At 49.2% G+C, this 14,401-nt stretch overlaps 3 protein-coding genes across 3 annotated transcripts; 1 reads left to right on the forward strand and 2 right to left on the reverse strand.

Moving 5' to 3' along the window:
• The first annotated feature begins 1,455 nt into the window (after window positions 1-1,455).
• On the forward strand, window positions 1,456-2,524 carry EDB82DRAFT_87216 (ER protein Pkr1-domain-containing protein). The gene has a single exon (XM_025728456.2). The coding sequence runs from the start codon at window positions 1,831-1,833 to the stop codon at window positions 2,326-2,328; it is 498 nt and encodes a 165-aa protein (XP_025588519.1). The 5' UTR covers window positions 1,456-1,830; the 3' UTR covers window positions 2,329-2,524.
• Window position 2,525: 1 nt separating this feature from the next.
• Window positions 2,526-5,441, reverse strand: EDB82DRAFT_490441 (major facilitator superfamily domain-containing protein). Its single transcript, XM_025728445.2, has 6 exons — window positions 4,549-5,441; window positions 4,452-4,477; window positions 4,085-4,396; window positions 3,964-4,035; window positions 3,223-3,907; window positions 2,526-3,169 (listed from the first exon to the last, which is right to left on the reverse strand). Exons 1-6 carry the CDS (start codon window positions 5,160-5,162, stop codon window positions 2,722-2,724), a joined length of 2,157 nt encoding a protein of 718 aa, XP_025588518.2. The 5' UTR covers window positions 5,163-5,441; the 3' UTR covers window positions 2,526-2,721.
• A 522-nt stretch (window positions 5,442-5,963) lies between these two features.
• On the reverse strand, window positions 5,964-12,517 carry EDB82DRAFT_87288 (uncharacterized protein). The gene is made up of 3 exons (XM_025728433.2): window positions 7,636-12,517; window positions 6,477-7,583; window positions 5,964-6,418 (listed from the first exon to the last, which is right to left on the reverse strand). The coding sequence occupies exons 1-3, from the start codon at window positions 12,412-12,414 to the stop codon at window positions 6,302-6,304; spliced, it is 6,003 nt and encodes a 2,000-aa protein (XP_025588517.1). The 5' UTR covers window positions 12,415-12,517; the 3' UTR covers window positions 5,964-6,301.
• Between the last annotated feature and the right edge of the window lie 1,884 nt (window positions 12,518-14,401).

A 14,401-nucleotide genomic window follows, 5' to 3' on the forward strand; every position in this document is an offset into this window, starting at 1 on the left:
TCCACGTGCGCTATATCAGGTCTCGACTCTCAACGGCGCCTTGCTTGAGGAGTCAAAGTGGGCAACTCCTGTGGTGAGGCCATGCAGTATCCCAGTGGGTTAGATACAGACTCAAGGGGAGAAGGAGGGGGGCCAAGAGTTGAAGACTTTAACCTGTCTACTGGTGCTAATCTTTTCTCGAATTCGTGTGGCCCCCTCGGCGGTTAACTCGTCGAACCAGAGTTAGTTCTTCTAAGCAGGGGCAGAGCTATTTATTACGGGGGTGGCTGTGAGCTTGCTCCTTTCCACAAGATGATGGGGTGGTGCCTTCTGGGGGCCTATGCCTCTTCGAGGCTGTGTACGGTATCAGGATCATTGCGAAGGATCAGGATCAGACGGATGATTCCGCTCACAGTCACGTCAAGTAAGCGGAGATTTTAGTACTTGTATTATTTCTACTTGATACGCCTAAATTGGTCAAATGTCGGCAAGTTTTTGGATGGTAAGGCTGTATTATGCTCCCTCATCGGTCAAGTGTTTATGACAGTAACCGAAGTTCAGATGAGCTTGAAACGATCTCTTCAGCTGATCTAAGCTGTATATCCGTACTTACCTCAGTTGTTTCACAAGTGGTAAGGCCGCAGTCCATTCTGCATACATGCATTGAATGCTGTGATATTTCTTATGTCTCGTCCCAACTCATGAATCAAGCAATTAATCGCATAGCATACAAGCAACACAATATCACTCGTTCTCCGTCTTAACACCCCGCATGTCGGCTAGAGCTTTTCCGAGCAGACTCGATAAGATGGGTCTTGTAGATGAAATTTTGATATGTTATCCAGAGTTCGCGTGGTGTTTATAGCAGGTATAGGGTAGGTTGATTTCAACAGTTGGGATTACTACGATCGATTGAATATACATGTTTTTTTTTTCTTCTTCTTTTTTTCTTCCTGTGTCTTGGATACTTTACTGCTAGTGTACCGAATTTATGTTCTAGGTAATGAATCGTGTCGAAGTGCAGCCTTTGGATGTTGATTTCAGTCTCGACTCTTTTTCTTTCCGTCCTCCAACTATAAGCTCGGTCCAGGTACAGGCACATGACGAGAACCAAACATCGGCAATAGAAAATACTCACTCAGACACAAAGAAATAGACGGTACAAGCACAAACTCGTGATCATGAGTAAAAAGTACGTCTATTATTCTCTGGTAATACAAATATTCGCATCGTCATTTCCAGTCACGAGGTCATGATATCAAACACTAGATCACCAAAGCCATGACCCCTTATGTAATCCAATAAGAGCCCGGCACGAGATCTGGGTCATCCGTAGCCTAAGAACCAACCACCTGTCGTCATTGTATTCACCTACGATACAACAATAAGCCCAGTTAATCAATAACTCCCCGCCGACGCGTGAAAAAAGAAGAAGAGGGACAGCGACTCATTCATACACGGAAAAAACCAAATCTGTCCTCTATTACTTATTTCACGGAGAACACAGTTTCTTTACTCGATCAGAGGAGAACAGAACACTCGGACGAAGCTGGTTGGGCTATTTGCGACGTTAAATCTGTACAGTGGTCGCCAGGCAGCGACCGCTTCTGTCATTACTTAAACAAGAAGAAGCGAGAATACGACGTCGAACCGAAGGGGGAGAAGAAAAAAAAAGACAGAAGCTACCACGAGCAAATAACTTGATTCATCTCGTTACATACCAGACAAAAGTCTCACCAGTATCATTCTGCGACAAAGCATACCTACCTATTCTCGCTCATAACTGCCGCCGCGCGAAAACCCAGCAACTACCCCCCTTGTCAATAACGACCCCGCGATACATCATCAACCATGTCAGCCTTCATCGTCAAGCTCTGGGAAGACATCTTCACCCCGGGCCCAACACCTACAATCCTCAAGGCCGCCAACGCCTCCTTCGCCGCCCTGCAAACCGTCCTCTTCTGCCTCCTACTGGCTACATACAACATTCACTGCGTCATCCTCTCCATCCTATGCGGCGGTCTGTGGTGGAGCGTGAATTGGTTCGCTGCAGAGCTGGCCATCGCCCAGCGTGAGCAACGCGAAAAGGAGGAGAAGGAGAAGCAGGAGCAGCTGGCTAAGGAAGCCTCGGGAAATGATGACAACGACGACACTGAAACAGAAGTCGAAACGCCGGCCCCGAATAAGGCACCTCCCGTGGTTTCCGACGTCGCTGCTGCTGGACTCGAGCCCATCGAGTCAAAGGGTGAGGTGAAGCAGCGTGGTGGTACGGCAGGGACACAATCGAGCGTTAGCACTGAGGATGAGTGGGAGAAGGTCTCAGAGGCCGAGAACGAGAAGGACAAATAGATGAGAGTGCACGAACTCGTTGAAGTACACGGTGATGTCCATTCACGACTCTATTGCGATAGCTTCGAGGTTTTAGCGGCAGAGGAGTAGGAGGCAGCATTGGAGTTATTAAGGATACCCCCTGCGAAATCTTTTCTTCGTGACTTATATATGAACAGCATCGTCGCAATTCCAACGTGTGAATCCCAATCAGAAGGCGATTCAAGCTGATATTATGTGGCATTTATATCGTCATTTCTAGATCTACTAGAGTTAAGCATCCAAACCTGTACATGACCTCATATAATCCAAAATCTATATTCGCCCTGACCTGCGCCAACACCACTGCCATATCCAGACCAGCATATAAACAGACAAGATTGATAATACAGGACAACCATTTGATATGAAACCTCACATAACCTTCAGCCTTCGGGTTACGTATGCTGCAACCACACTACTCATGGCTCCAATGAACAAACACACCGCAATTGCGTTTGGGCCATCTGGATCAGGTTGCTTCTTGGCATCGTCCGCTAGCTCAGGACTCTTACCAGGTTCAAGAATGGCAAAAACAATGGTCGAGATGAATGTGCCTACAAACTGCGGAAGGGTGGTATAGATGTTGAGGATGCCGAAATAGATGCCCGACAGCTCCCCCGTGGAGGCTGTAGAAGGTAGATCGATCTCTGAACCATGATCCAAATGCAAAGGCGCATCGTTATGGCCAACCTCGGAAAGCTCGATATCTGGCTCATCTGAGATACGGCGATAGGTACCGTCCGCACCTGTCTCTCCGCCCATCTTGTTGACCTCAACGCCGAGGAAGGCACTTGGAGCCCACATGGCCAATGTCCACGGTCTGAATGCTTCTGTCAATAATACGCACAGGTTTTGGAGATCGGCCAAACTTACATGCCACAGAGACACACTAAAACTGTTGCAAACCGGAAGCTAGTTGCGAAAGGCGCCAAGGCCATGGATGCGGCAAACATCAGGTGCCCAAATACCCAAGCTGTCAAGAGATCAGGCTTCAACTTGTTGAAGCGAGTCAAGAGGCCTGCAATGGCTTGAGGAGGTCGATGAGTAAAGGCATTGTCCTCAGGTGATTGAACCAACATGGGCAAAATCCAAGCACCTGCAAATGTGATCAAAGAGTACATGACCAGTGCAGTACTTCCTATGCGGCCAATCGCACCCAGAGTATCCTCGGATTTTCTGGCATCGGCAGGCACATCGTAGCGAAAGTACGTCTCGCCCACCCATGTAGTGCTGTAAAACAGAAACGGAAACCAGCCGATCCAAGCCCAGAACTGCGCCCAGCAGATAGCCTGTATGCGAGGGGGTAAGTTGAGCAATGTCGACCAGATCTGGCGAAAGACCTTAAAACGGCCCTCGTGTTTGGCAGGTTTTGAGGTTAACAGCACACGTTCTGTAACAGCCCAGCACGTGAGCGCCGTTGAGCCCAGAAGAGCAACCGTTGAGATGACGGTAAGCTGCTTGAATTGTGTATCGCCCAGCGTTTTCCCAAATATGCTTACAAGATCTACCGCCCCAGCCCCGTACGCAATCATATGACCAATAGAGGACATGCGGCTTGCTGTGGAAACATGTGTTAACTTTACACACAATTCAAACCAAGGCACATTGACTTACACCAAGCTGCGCCCGATTGCTGCTTCTCAATCGGTAGAGTATCCACGATAAGACTCTTTGAACATGACATTACTGGAGGTGTGTTAGTTTTGAACCGCCAGTCTTACGAACCGAACCGTACCAGCATTGATGGCGAAATCGACAACATAGATGGCTAATACAGCCAGTACTATCGTGGGTCGCTTCGAAGCCTCCTCATCGGTTATGAAGTAACCGATAATTTCACGCGTAAAACCTAAAATTAAGAGGCTTATAGCAACAATAATGGAACCAATAACCATTAGCGGCCTTCGACGTCCCCATTTAGACTTGCTTTCGTCTGCAATGACGCCAACAACAGGCTGAACTACAAGACCTGATAATGGACCAGCAATCCATACTAGTGAAGTATTGCTTTTGGTTAGTCCAAGGTTGAGAAGATACGGCGTGCAATCTGATGGACTCTTAGCAACACAAATCATGATATCATACCATAAGTGAACACATACAAGTCATTTCAATACCCCATGTGAAACTGATTTCGTGGTGTTAGAGAATACCTCGTTTATCATACCAGTGTAAAGTCGACTCGCAGGGTAAACGTACGTTATGCCAATGGTGACGAAACTCAATAGAATCATGCGCACTGCTTCAGAGTTGCCCCTGATAGCAGGCTGTCCTGACCAGCTGGCCATGTTGGACGAATTATGACCTCGATGTAAATAGCTATAGCTGTCTGCGCTGCCTCGTTCGGAGCTGTTATGTTCGGAGGACTCTCGTTGAGGGTGGCCGCCGTGAGCCTCAGCACTCGTCGAAGAGGGAGTTCGGATGGGTGACGAAGGACCTCGAGAGGAGTATGGTGCGTCAATGGATACGGCAGAAGCCGAAGGGGATATCGAAGGTGTCGGTAGAGGCGAGACGGAAGATGAGGGTGAAGTGGAGCGGACACCAGGCACGGATGGGACAACGAGTCGAGTATTAGACTGGGAATGAGAAATAGATGGATTCTTGTGACGATAATGCTGCTGTGAATATGTCCCTGGGTCTGTATCCTGCTGATTGTTAAGTCGGGATTGAAGCACAGCCTCGCTACGGTTGGGACCGCGGAAATTAAATTGCGACTGTTTTGGTTGAAGTTCCTGATGACGACGATGATGCTGTCGTTGCTGTTGCGGGTCGCGATCGATTGCCTGCTCTTCTAGCGAGCTTGTCGCGGGCATGGCGTGTAATGTGGGTCATGGAACGCAGGGAACGAAGCTTTCTGTTCTGCCAGGGGTAAAAGTCAAGCGAGAGACTTGGCAGTATTTGGAAGTGATAAAGGAAACATGCCTGAGTTAAATGCAGACAGAGTACGAAAAAGGAGGAGAAGTGAGTCTTGGGGTTCACAGTTGATGCACGCTAATGGAGGGAGTAAGCAGTCATAATGTAGGAAGGGTACTACGATCCAGAGCATGCCCTTCTTTCTATTCCAGGGTTAACTGCCTACTGCAAGGGCGGGGGATCGATGGAAGCTTGGATGGGGCAGTGGGTTAAAACGGGGACCTCCCCCCTAGCTTCACCCGGAGCTTAGTGCAAAATCACATGTTAGCGTTGGATATCAAACATGTATGGCATATCTGAGTATCGTTTTGTCTGGATTGTTTTTAAACAAATCATTTTGAAAAGACATCCACAAACCGTTTAACTTAGTCGAAATCGATCATCGTATCGTTTTACTGGCCACTGTAAATGAGGCTTGGTAACGTTTAGTTTAGTCATGTATTCCTGGTATTTCATTCGATAATCAACGAATCTTTCCCAAGTCTACTCTACTAACACAAGCAGCAAAACATTCATAGCAGTGCAAGCCCTGCCCGCATAACCTCCCCTTTATTCCTGCATCTCCTGAAATCTTACATACGCTGTTGGTATTTTGTTCTGAACGCCGGGCTCCCTCCTTTGAATTTGAAATAACCGTCCTCGAGCCGTGCCTCTCTTTCCACCACGCATGGCTCCGACCTTTTCCCCGAGGACAATGAGAAAAGCTGATACAAAATTACAAGCCCAAACAAATGAAAACTGAATCGATTAACACATGGTAAAATGTCAAGTTCCAGAATAAACGGAAGCTAACATTAAAGGGAAGGCAAGAAAGAGAAGCTGTGAAAGGCAAAGGCTGAAGATGTAGGTGAACAGGGACAGCTTTCATAACCGAATTGTCCTCTCTCTTCGTTGCTGGTCCAAATTGTGTATCAGTGGAATAAACGCCCAAGCTCCGATGTTCAATCCTGGTATGGGTTTGATGCGTTACATAGTTCAATCGTCGAAAAGTGAAGTGGCGAGGGGTCAGAGTTCCGTCGTAAGGCTTTGGTGACTGTAGTTATGAATCAGCGAGTCTGGCAAAGTGCTTAGACCAGATCCATCCGACTCGGTCGTCTGGATCGTCCTGGTTTTTAGCCAGCCACAACTCTCCTTTCTCGCCAAGTACATCGAAGATCTAGACAAAGAGTCAGCCTCTGAGCATTGAGCTCTATATGTTAAGCGTTTCTACTTACCTCGCCAGCTTGATATATCAAATACGGGTAGCCAGCTTCGTGCTTTGTCGTAGCAATATTGAATTCAAAGAGCGATGCAGCCAGCCAGAGTACATTATACCCATCATTATCTGCAGGCCCACGTTCTCTAGAGGAGGCCCGAGATGATCGAGTACTGTCCTCCGGCCCATCAGCTGGCGGCAATGCTGAGTGGAAAAGCCCAGAGAACCGACGGCTCTCCTGAGATTGAGACTGATTGTGAGAGCTATAGGTGGTCTGCGAGTCTCGAAGTTGCTGTGTAGATGATTCTGAACTCTGTCGTGGGACTCCACCAGAATCGAAGCTCCGTCCTGTGCTTGGCCTCGTCGAGGCAGCGAAAGATCGTGCACTGCCTGCGAGTTCTGGGGATATAGGAGATGCCGTGCCTTGCTGGTGGTTGCTGATACCCGCATAGTGGTCGCGGTAGTAGTACTGGTGTGGGCTGGGAACATTTCCTGCCGAAATCACAGTCGGCGATGCCGAATAAGAGCCACTGTGACGCTTTGTAAAGTCTGTAGCTGGGACACCTGGTACCTTCTCGCTGCTCACTGAAAGGCCTCGACCTCGTGAACCGCTCTCAGATGGACGCGATCGCATCATAAGAGATGATGACTCATCGGTACTCCGCGTAGTCGACTGGGAAACCCGACCTCGGTACATAGGGTTGAGGATACCGATGTTGGATAGCTGTTCTTGAGCGTAAGGAAAGTCCCGGTTGAAGGTCGCCACGACTTCCTTCAGATCTGGCATGTCGGGACAGTCACCTAATACAACTTTCATCTTGTCCTTCCAGATGCCATACCAAGTCGTTTGGATGTTGACGAAATTGCCCAGACAGATGTGGCCCACCTTTTCAGTTAATGAAGACAATTTTGGAAGCTCTTTCTTGAGGGTGTCATTCAGAGCCTCGTACTGCTCAACCTGTTCTTTGAGTTTTGCATCGATACTCTTGCCTGCGCGCTTTAGTTGCTCGTATCGTTCAAAGTCTATGCGGCGTTTTTGGCGCTTCTTCATTGCCAATGATGGATTGCCGTAAGCCTTGATGACATGTTCAAACGGCTCAATGACGCTTTTTCGAACTTGAGCCAACTATTACTCGTGAGTACGGGTGCAGCAACAGATTCCCACGGGATTTACTTACGTGATCCTCAAGTGCGACCTTTTCAAGATCTCGTATAGAGATATTGAATTGAACCCACTTGCTTTCGAGCTCAGGATAGTTTCCCGGCTGAAGTCGCATGACCAACTCGATGGAGGAGAGGTATTGCAAGAATTCATGCACATACGCTGATACCTGCCTGGTATAGAACTCGACATCTCTAAGAACGACTTGCAGACGCAGATAGTCATCGCTGAATTTCTCATTCAGCTTTTGATACTCAGTGTCGTCAGTCTGGCGAGCACCCGACGCTTGAAGTTTATCGACTCTTTTACCGAATGCTCGTGCGAAACCTGCTTTGACATCGGATTCCTTTCGTTTCCTACCTACGATCTGACCCACCAGTTCAAAGTTCTTTTTCGTCTTGTTGATTTCGATGATGGCTTCTTCGATAAGGTTTTTGGCTTCAGTAAGACTTTGATGATCAGGATGGTCCGCGGGGGTGTGGTGCAGCAATGACCCAATGAGGTTGGGGTATTTAGTAATTCGCTGCATCGGCTTGATCAAGAGAGAGTCCAGATCCCAGGCAGCTGTCAAGTCTTTTGCAACTTCATTGCATTCGTTGAGCCACACCTTGACCGTGGGATCCATTTGTATGTCGATGAGTCGTTTTGCTGCTCCGTCGCTGTTCCTCAAGAAGCCTTCGTGTGCCAATTTCATACTCTCCATGTTGGCTTTGAAAATAGGTCCAATGAGGACAGAACGATCCTTGGAATCATCGACATCAGCTGGATTGAACTGAGAAGGCTCTGACATCATGGAGCCTTCTCTAGCAAGCGCCGACCGCCGTCCCTGCATGGTATACACTGCGAGTACCGCCTCTTTGATCTGAGCGAAAAAGGCCGTGTGGAATGCAATTATCTCGTCCGTATTTCGGAAGATAAGCTTCACAGTGTTACCGTCGAGTTTGGGACAAGCTTCTGCCGTTCCTTTGTAGATCTCTTCCACAATGTTCATATCGCGCACGAAAACCGCCTCTGTGTCGACAAGTTCTTTCAAAATGTTGCGACGTTGTGTAAGCCGTTGTTTCTCTTGATCTGTCATACCCTGTTTATCATATGTCTCCGAGGCTGCATCTCCGTTCAGCGTGGTTGCATCGGCAAAATACTGATTGCTTGCTGACAAGGAGGTATTTTCCATCGACTGAGGCGTTGTCATCGTAGGGATGTAATCTTCTGATCCTCGTTCCGAACTGACAAATGTACTTCCACTTTGCGACTGTTCATAATAGACACCGGATGCCCGTTGTGAGTTACACGTAGAACCAGCTGTTGAAGCTGGGATGGGAGGAGGCTCGTGATTGGGTGATGGGAAGTACGAGAAGCTCTTGCTAGCTCTGTTGGAGAGGTATGGAATTGAAAACCCATCTCCAGTGTCTAATTCAGGGAGCTGGTGGCTGGGGTACGATGGCCGAGTCGAATCAACAGAAGGGCGGGGCTCTGGCTGACTGTTGCGAACCTCGACGGGTCGATTGATAGGCCGGCTGTTTCTGTGAATGGATGTCGTTTCGAAAATCGTGACATGGCCATGGTCTCCAGAGTCATTTTCATCATCGATGTCAGTAAATACCGATGAGCGCACCACAGGCGACACATCTCCACTGTTGACAGAAAAATCGGTCCACGTCGACTGCTGACTGGTTCGATTCGGCGCAGATAAGGTCGGCACCATGAGATTTGTCGTCGAGTCGGGGCGCTGGTGCTCATCAAAATTGTATTGACGTTCGTTGTTAGTGTCGATAGATTCACAGGTGGAGGCCCGGTGTGACGAAACTCGATCGTCAGATGGCGCCTCTGACCTGCATTCCTTCCTGCTTTCGTCGTCCAGATCTTCGGTGCAACAGTCGGTGACAGCATCGTCGTCACGAGATTGGTGGTATTGTCGCCGAAGCTCACCAAATTCTGATTCCGACTGACAATCTGATTCATAATCAGGCTCGATCCTTGGGAAAGGAATCGTCTGTTGGGGCTCGTCAGCTGGCTGTGGATCATCACTGGGCGGTAGAACAGTTATTGTGGTTTCGCAGGGAGATTCAGTATTTTGGCGACCATCGTCTTCAAGGCTGGCGCCGAATGAATCAGGAATTGCAAAGTCGTCAGCAACATGCTGCCTGGATGAGGAATCATCACTCGTGTGAAGCGTCACGGATGTGGATTTTGGTCGAATTGGTGAATCAGGGTCATCCTCGAACGGGTAGTGATACTCTGCCCGTGGAGGAGATGCAGATCTTTGAGCCTGCGGACTAGGCGGCTTGATGATCGTGATAGGAACCTGAAGTGGTGTTTGCGTAGACCTCGGAGGAGTTGACTGAGGTTCATTATCGAACTCTGTTATCTCTGATGTTGCAGATACTGCGCTCATAGGTCGCTCTGATGCATCATCGATAGGGGGACTGAGCGCAGGAAAGCTGCCAGGAACCCCAAGAGTGGGAGAATCAAAGGCTTTGAGCAGTGGCTCAGCAAGAGGCGTTGCCTGGGAGCTGGTAGATAGCATCAGCGAAGCAGGCGGGAGCGACATTGCAATGTCCACAGGACTCATTGTTGGATCCTCGATGAATGGCGTGGGCTCTCGGAGCGGATCTATAGGAATCTGGCCATACGATGCATCATATCCATCTGAGAAAACTGGACCATCTTGATAGTCGATCGCATCCAACGCGTTTTGAACTTGTATAGCATGAGGAATCTCCGGGTTCAAAATTGGTTCTCGAACAGCTGCTCCTGGTATTGGCAGGTGGCTCTCTGGAAGAGGTGGGACCGGAGGAATATCAGAGGTGTCTTGCAAGTCTGCACCACCTGATTCTGAAGTCATGGATGGCGAATGGGCGAGAGAAGAGGTAGCGGCATCGGCATTGGCGGCCTTTGCCTCGGCGGCCGCTTCCATTTCCCTGCGCTTTCGATCTGCCGCCTTTTGTCTCGCTTCAAGAACCTGACTCTCACGGATGGACTTGGTATAAGCTAGTCGGATATGTTCTCGTCGTTGCTCGAAATCGATTGGCCCTATAGCTATCTTTCCACGTCGTGATGATGGCTCGGCAATCCTAGATGGTGGAGCAGAGCCTGGATTTGGTGACCTAGCCCTTTCTAGTGCCCTCATTCGAGAGCTTGCCGTCGTGGCCACAGAGACAGGTTGGCGAGGCCGAGAACTCCTGAGTGGAGGGGAGAGCTTTGGAGGAGGTGCGATGATATTTGCTTGAAGACGGTTATTATTCGTTGGTGTGACGAGGTTTCGAGGTGCGGCTTTTCGAGTGGCACCGTTCTGAGTTGGTGTCTTGGCTCTCGTTGGAGTTTTCGCCCTTGATGTAGTGGTAGGGGTCTCTGCCCTTGATGTACGGCCATTAACCTGTGGTCTTTTTAGATTAGGAGAATTTGAACGTGTCGACGGTGCCGAGTCGCTTGAATTATTCAGCTTTTTGACAGAACGCGGGAGTTTAGAGGCAGACCCAGTTCCAGCTCCAGCTGTATTAGTGGTGGTAGGCTTTCGAGATGGCGTTTTGCGGGACGCTGGAGGCATCGCAGGCGACTTGGGTATGTCGCTATGTGAACGCGCGTGGCCCTTTTGACGTGGAGCTTGAGCCGGTTCGACGTTGCTGTCATCACCGTTGAGACTACGGTACCAGATATCCGGGGATACAAGGTCGGCGGCATCTGGTGGGTCAGATAGGCTTCTTTGATGGCTGAACGGATTGTACAAGCTCGATTCAGACGTCCTCCTTGGGCGGACGCCCTCAATGCCATAACCAAGGGCTGGAAAATTGTGCTGCTCGGGAAGAATCTCGCCGAATAACAGGCCTTGCGAACGCGAATGTGTAGGGGCGATGGAAGACGAAGTCGATTGTTGTGGTGGAGACTCGGGTGCCAAATTGGAAGAAGACTTGGAGGCATTTGAATTCCCGCTAACCGCATTTCGGGGTTTCCCTATACGACTTGCGAAAGATTGGGAATTACTTGACACTTGGTCCTCGGCTACATATCTTGATCTCTGAGAACGGGCTGAGGAGGATGTCGTTTGCTTGCTGAAATTGCTACTGCCATCACGTAACGAGGAGTAACCCGTTCCACCATTTCGCGGTTGTAGGCTGGCACCGCCGTCATGCCTAGTCTTAGCTGCCGCTCCCATGTGCGCTGGAACACGGGGGATTGAGGATTGTGTAGTACCGTTTTGGTCGAACCGCTTCTTCAAATCTCTCACGCTGGGGTGAGTTGCTGTAGGTTTATACCCCGGAAGGGCAGGTCTGTTATCGACAGGATTTGACGCCGAACGCATGTTTTCATGTGTTTTGGAAATGACAGGATGTTTTGGCGTAGAGCCATTACCATTGAAGCGCAACGACGGACGCTGGGCCGCAGCAGCCACAGAAGGAGACTCTATATTATTTTGGTTTGTTTCCTGATAGCTCTTGTAGAAATCGTCGGGATTTACGGGGTCGAAAGCATGATGGGCACCCGCGGGAAGGGGGTTGTGGTCGTCGGCGTGAGGCACAGGAGCGTGGGAGTAGATGTTGTGGTCGAAATGGGATGTATGAATAGCAGAATGAGAAGAGTCTGGGAGGTGATGACGGTGGCTGTTCGGCACCTGGTCGTAAAGGTAGGCTTGGGGTATAGAATCGGTATCGCAGTCGATGCGGCGGTCGTAGTCGTGATCGTGAGAATGTTGGTGCCTATGGTGAGGCTCGAGATTGGGGGTTCGAAAGTTAGAGTCTACGTCCTGTCTGTCGGCTTGGAGGCCCGCGTGAAGGGCCATATCCATGTCGTGGTCCATGGTGGCCTGAGCATCGGTCAGGCTCGTCGAGCGGAACGACTGGTCGAGGGACTATAGACCCATGCAGCGAGCATCGATGCGTTGGCGTTTAAAGGGTGCGGGCGTTGGCGAGAGGCACACTCGATAGGTGTGGAAAGTGCGGTGCGGTGCGGTGCGGTGCAGTGTAGTGTAGTGCTATGCTGTAGTCTAGATAGAGAATGTAGAGACTAACTAATCACCAGGGGTGGAAGAATGTCAATGGCTCTTACAGGTTCAGGACTGCGGGAGCCATCCGTGGACGAGTGAGCTTTGAGCCTTGGGGGACAAGATGGGGTGCCCGGTCCCTGGTCTGGATGTTAGGTTAGGGGACGGGAGGGAGTGGGCACTCTCTGGTGGAATCAACCATTCCGAGTCGTTGCAACTGTATGTACTGCGTACGGACTTTTGAGGATGGATGCAACGGTGACGGAGGTGCTTAAGAGATAGTGGGCTGCAATGCAGGCTTACAGGGAAATGAGGAGCGGATGAAGCTGCATGTATGTGCGTTCAGATGAGAGGATAATTATCTGACAGCTGTAGCCTCCACTGAAGATACAATGGACCAGACAACAAACAAAATAGAGCACAGAGCTCAGGGCACAACAGCCAGCACAGAGTGAGCGGGTCGTGTTGAGGCTCGAGTGTGGACGATCCCTGGACAGGGAGAAATAGGGGTCTAATGGATGGAATTTCTTCACAGGAAAAGGGTAAATCACACGAGAAGGAGGACGAGATGGCAGAACGACGATATTGCTAAAGACAGCAAGAACAAAGTTGGAAACAAAAACCAACGAATTTTAATGCAGGGATCGGAAGAAGAAAAACTGGGATATCTCGAGAGGTACAAAACAGTTGGCGGTCGAGAGCAGCACCTGCTAAAACTCTAGCGTTGCGGCGCAGGCTCAAGAGTATGGGGCGGCAACCTTCTTGGTGGAGCTTGACCTACAGCACGCGGCGGATCTTTGATTACTGGAGCATATGTAGATCCAGACATACATATCAATTAAGAGGATACATATCCGTACATTAGTACATAGAGCAATTGTTACTGTGATTGCAGGCGCAGAATAACTTTACTCTGCATGAGATGAGTGATTCTGCATGTTGCAGTTCATGGTGCAGAATCTCGTAGGTTGAGAGAGGGTGAGACCGTTTAGACCGTTTAACGAACCCCAACTGGCCAGTCTAAAGAAACCTATCAAAACTATATTTGCGCTGACAGCCCAATGACGAATACTGTTCCAAGATTCTGCATGTGTGTATGCTTTTCCCTAATGCTTGCTTCTTCTTGTATGACTTTTGTGCCAGGACAATCGACGGGAGTAACTCTGAATTATTTGCGCCTTGGCGAGTCGGAACATTCAGTATTTCTCCCCTGCGCCAATTCCCGAGTCGTCCCTATCCTGGTCGTGCCTCTCACTTCTTTGTACGAGAAGAGATCTACCCATGTTACCATGACCCTTGTCCATGTTCCAAGCTTCGAGACCATTCGTTTCTTATTAGCAGATGAGTCTGCGACATTGGTCTTAAAACACGGCAGCCCACAGTCCAGTCATAATAATAAACAAAAACATGGTCTGTTTTCTTCATGTTGGAACTACCTGAACTAAAACAAGGAAAAGAAAGAAGAGGCCCAAGAATTAGGTTCGTCCTGCCATGCATTCGTCTTCCCCTTGAAGCATCAGGGATTCATTGCGACCTAATCAATGTATTGTGTTTCGTTGTGGCTGCATAATACTAGCCTTGCAATCCACAGATCGTTTCGTGTGGCAGGCGATCTAGCAGCCTCAATTCCACCCGGTCTGGCAATTTGGTTCGTATGGATATTTACTGTAATTATGATAACCGCCAGACAGTTCACCGTTTCTTAGAGATTTTGAGACTCTTGACCCCTTGAGCTAGTTAGGTAAACACAAGTTTTAACTTTCCTAAACTGTCGGCTTGTTTATTGTCTGGCGTACTGAGCGGC

The sequence above is a fragment of the Fusarium venenatum genome (genome assembly GCF_020744135.1).
Source record: "Fusarium venenatum strain MPI-CAGE-CH-0201 chromosome Unknown EDB82scaffold_1, whole genome shotgun sequence".
Lineage (NCBI taxonomy): Eukaryota > Fungi > Ascomycota > Sordariomycetes > Hypocreales > Nectriaceae > Fusarium > Fusarium venenatum.